Raw genomic sequence first — 972 nt, forward strand, 5'->3', positions numbered from 1 at the left:
CCGCCTGGTCACGCGCAAGTCCTGGCTGTGGCAGCACGACGAGCCGTGCTACTGGCGCCTCACGCGTGTACGGCCCGACTACACGGCGCAGGTGCGCGAGCCCAGTCCAGCCCCTAGCGCCGCCCGGACCCCGGGTTGAGCGGCTTTCTAAGTTGATCCGTACCTATTGCTCCGCAGAACTTGGACCACGGGAAGGCCTGGGGCGTCCTGACCTTCAAAGGTAAAACCAGGGCTTGGGAGCGCGGGGCGGGCGGCAGCCCGGTTTCTCGATTGCGCGGACAGCCCTGTCCCTTTCCACAGGGAAGACGGAGAGCGAGGTCCGGGAGATCGAGCATACTATGTACCACGACTGGCGGTTGGTGCCCAAGCACGAGGAGGAAGCCTTTACAGCAGTCACCCCGGGACCCGAAGACGACCTGCGCCCTGTGCCCTACCCGCCACTGCTCCGTGCCATGATACTTGCAGAGCGGCAGAAAAATGGAGATCCTAGCCTGGAGGAACCCCTGCTGAGCCTAAAGACGCTTGCGGATCCTTGGGACTACCCTGAGAAACTGGAGGCCAAGAGCAAGGCCAAGGGCACTCCGGTCTGACGCCGAATACCTTTCCTTTTGATGAGGCAAGGTTGGGGAGACCCTGAGTCCGGGTCCCTGCCGGTGGGCTGAAAGTCACCCCGATAAGCGTCTCCTCTGCCCCAGGAGCCGGGAATAAACGCTTCAGATGGTCTGGGTCGTGTTCTCTTTCGCTCTTGCGGCCGCGGCGCGAGTGGGGCGCCAAGGGCACTCCGGTCTGACGCCGAATACCTTTCCTTTTGATGAGGCAAGGTTGGGGAGACCCTGAGTCCGGGTCCCTGCCGGTGGGCTGAAAGTCACCCCGATAAGCGTCTCCTCTGCCCCAGGAGCCGGGAATAAACGCTTCAGATGGTCTGGGTCGTGTTCTCTTTCGCTCTTGCGGCCGCGGCGCGAGTGGGGCGCG

The 972-nt window shown here is 63.3% G+C and overlaps 1 protein-coding gene across 1 annotated transcript in view; it reads left to right on the plus strand.

Annotated features, from left to right (window-relative positions):
* The window catches only part of Mrps34 (mitochondrial ribosomal protein S34), a 1,013-nt gene extending 290 nt beyond the window's left edge, over positions 1-723 (plus strand). Inside the window, 3 exon segments of the mRNA XM_033758522.1 lie at positions 1-91; positions 178-220; positions 301-723. The exon segment at positions 1-91 is cut by the window's left edge and continues 161 nt beyond it. Coding sequence (XP_033614413.1) covers positions 1-91; positions 178-220; positions 301-590 — 424 coding nt within the window. The 3' untranslated portion in view covers positions 591-723.
* Positions 724-972: the final 249 nt, after the last annotated feature.

This window comes from Fukomys damarensis, unplaced genomic scaffold (assembly GCF_012274545.1).
Source record: "Fukomys damarensis isolate Sample0158 unplaced genomic scaffold, DMR_v1.0_HiC HiC_scaffold_34, whole genome shotgun sequence".
Lineage (NCBI taxonomy): Eukaryota > Metazoa > Chordata > Mammalia > Rodentia > Bathyergidae > Fukomys > Fukomys damarensis.